The sequence below is a fragment of the Zeus faber genome (genome assembly GCF_960531495.2).
Source record: "Zeus faber genome assembly, chromosome: 21".
In the NCBI taxonomy this organism is placed as follows: Eukaryota; Metazoa; Chordata; class Actinopteri; order Zeiformes; family Zeidae; genus Zeus; species Zeus faber.
Window position 1 is genome coordinate 15,735,422 of NC_137208.1, and position 2,500 is coordinate 15,737,921.

A 2,500-nucleotide genomic window follows, 5' to 3' on the forward strand; every position below is an offset into this window, starting at 1 on the left:
GGGTGCTAGGTGTGTCGGGGAAACATTACGTTTATCGTGTCTTTTCACTGTTTAGTGCCCGTCTCTGCGGCTGACGCAATAGCGGAGGACAGCAGCAGTTTCTTTTATCACAATTAAAGTGGTAATCCATAGGATTATTTTGTTTAAAAAAAATCCCATGGTTGATACTTTCTGTTAAGATGGCAAATGGAATTCCCAGTTTAGACAATGTTATGGATTTCCATTTTAAATCTAAAACAGAATGTGGGTTAATGAGCAAAGCGGCACAACTTGTGATCAGTGTGAATAGTATTCATGATGTCTGTCATGTTTTGGGTGTTTTTATTTCACCTTTAGCTGTGGTGCGGTTTGTGGTGGCAATCAGCCAGTTTGTCATGTTGGGGAAAAGAGTGTGCACTCGACCGCTGTAAAACTCACTACAGAGTGTGTGTATGTGTGTGTGTGTGTGTGTGTGTGTGTGTGTGTGCGTGCGTGTGTGTGTGTGTGTGTGTGGAGTGACAGGACAAGAAAGAGAAGCAATCACTGTAAAGGCAGGAATCTCGGTCTGTTTGTTGGTCTGTATGTATCCCTCTTTTCTGTCTGTCTGTCTGTCTGTCTGTATGCCTGTATGTCCTTAGATTATCTCGACAACCGTTCATCCGATCGACCTCACACTTGTCGGGTGTATCGCTGGAGCCCCAAGAACGTGCAGTGTCGGATTTTGCTCAATTTGGACACGTGCAATATTAATAAACCTTCGATAAACAGCGCGCAGCGAGCCAGCAGGGGGTGGAGCTTCAGGGCTCTGCAAGTGAGTCACAAGAGAGTGTCTTGAATGGCTGCGTTTAGGACTGAATCGTTGACGTTTTGTTAAATTGGGCCATTCAAATGTCTTCCAAAGTCATTTTAAAGGGGTATGCTCTACTTGTTTAAAATAAGTGTTCAGATTCACAGAGAGAGCGAGAGAGAGAGAGAGAGAGAGGGGGGGGGAGAGAGGGAGAAAAGGAGAAAGAGAAAGAGAGAGAGAAAGGCAGACGGATAAAAAGTGTGAGAGGGAGAGAAAGAGGAGAGAGAGAGAGAGAGATGTTTATCATGAGCGAGTGTGTGATTGCAAGACATTTAGCAAACCGTTGGTGGAAAGTCTATGATGTTCAATAATGGATCAGGTGGCTCTGCTGTGTGTGTGTGTGTGCATGTGTGTGCGTGTGTGTGTGTGTGTGTGTGTGTGTGTGTGTGTGTGTGTGTGTGTGTGTGTGCGTGCGTGCGTGCGTACGTGCACGTGTGTCACCTGTGGGCGAATGACTCTCTCGATATTTTTCAGCGCCGTGTCGGGGGAGGGGGGCGAGCAATCTGGAGTGGGGCCCGTGGAGCTGTTTCCATGGTTACCGAGTTCCCCCTCGCTCACCGTCACACGGGGCGAGTGGCCTTGGAGAGGGGGGAGAGAGGGAGAGAGCGAGAGGAAGAGAGAGAGAGAGAGCGAGAGAGAGAGAGAGAGAGAGAAAGGTTATTTTATTTGTTATTTCATTAGCACCACCACACTACGCAGGCGTGAGCCTCCAAAAACAAAAAAAGCCCTGATTCAGCATTTTACATAAATGACCCAAACTGCCAATTAAATACATACTGTGGATATTTATCGATGCCCCAACTGACCCATAGAAGAAGTTGAGAGATTGTTGCAGATGCCAAAACTTGTTGAAATTGTCTTGGACAGGGGTTCTCAACGTGTGGATCGGGGACCCCCAGGGGTCCTTTGAGAGGTTCCAGGGGGTCCCCAGCAAAACGATTAATAGTTAGGACTTATTATAACCATTATTTTGTTTACAAGACGTGAGCACAGTTAGAGAATGTACAATGATGACTGTTTTGATTATGGTTTCACCCGTTACCTTCCCCACTAGTATTGAGGATGTGAATGTTTAAATGTTTAATGTCTAAATCAAATCTGCAAATTAAAAAAATCTTCTCCAATTGGGGTGCCGAATGGAGGGTCCTTGATGTGAAAAGGTTGAGTATCACATGATTTGTTCTTACGGACTGGAAATGCCTGCCGGAGGAACTGTCAACGTGCGAAGCGATCCAGTTTTGACCTAACGTTTCAGTTTAAAGAGGCGACACACACTATTTGCCGATACCACAGTGACGCATGGGAGAAGTGGACCTGTCCCACTTCCTCAATCCACGAGCTTCCAAAATGAGACGGCTGTCCCACGCTCATCGCCGCTCCGAAGGTGCACGGACGCACGTGTAGAGGCGCCGGCGAACAAAAATCAAATCAAAACAATTGAGCCATCGAGCTCAATCGACAAACCACGGACGCGCGCGCACGCGCGCGCGAACACACACCAACGCGCCGACGCACTCCCACGCACCCGAGCGGGGGCTCGAGTGTCGGCGCTGATTCCCCCCGCGTATCCTCGCTTAGGAAGCGAAGAGGAAAACGGAGTAGGGAAAAGGAGGAAAAGATGAAGAAGACGAGGCTTGCCGGGGTGGCAGCAATCACATTTCAGAAGGGGAAACC

The 2,500-nt window shown here is 47.9% G+C and overlaps 1 protein-coding gene across 3 annotated transcripts in view; it reads right to left on the bottom strand.

Moving 5' to 3' along the window:
- Positions 1-2,500, bottom strand: part of anks1b (ankyrin repeat and sterile alpha motif domain containing 1B) — a gene marked incomplete at its 5' end in the record, with an annotated part of 200,103 nt that overhangs the window by 88,718 nt on the left and 108,885 nt on the right. For all 3 annotated transcript variants that reach the window (XM_080022088.1, XM_080022087.1, XM_080022092.1), the window contains one exon: positions 1,268-1,404. In XM_080022088.1, the coding sequence (XP_079878214.1) occupies positions 1,268-1,404 (137 nt within the window). The remainder of the gene's footprint in view (positions 1-1,267; positions 1,405-2,500) is intronic.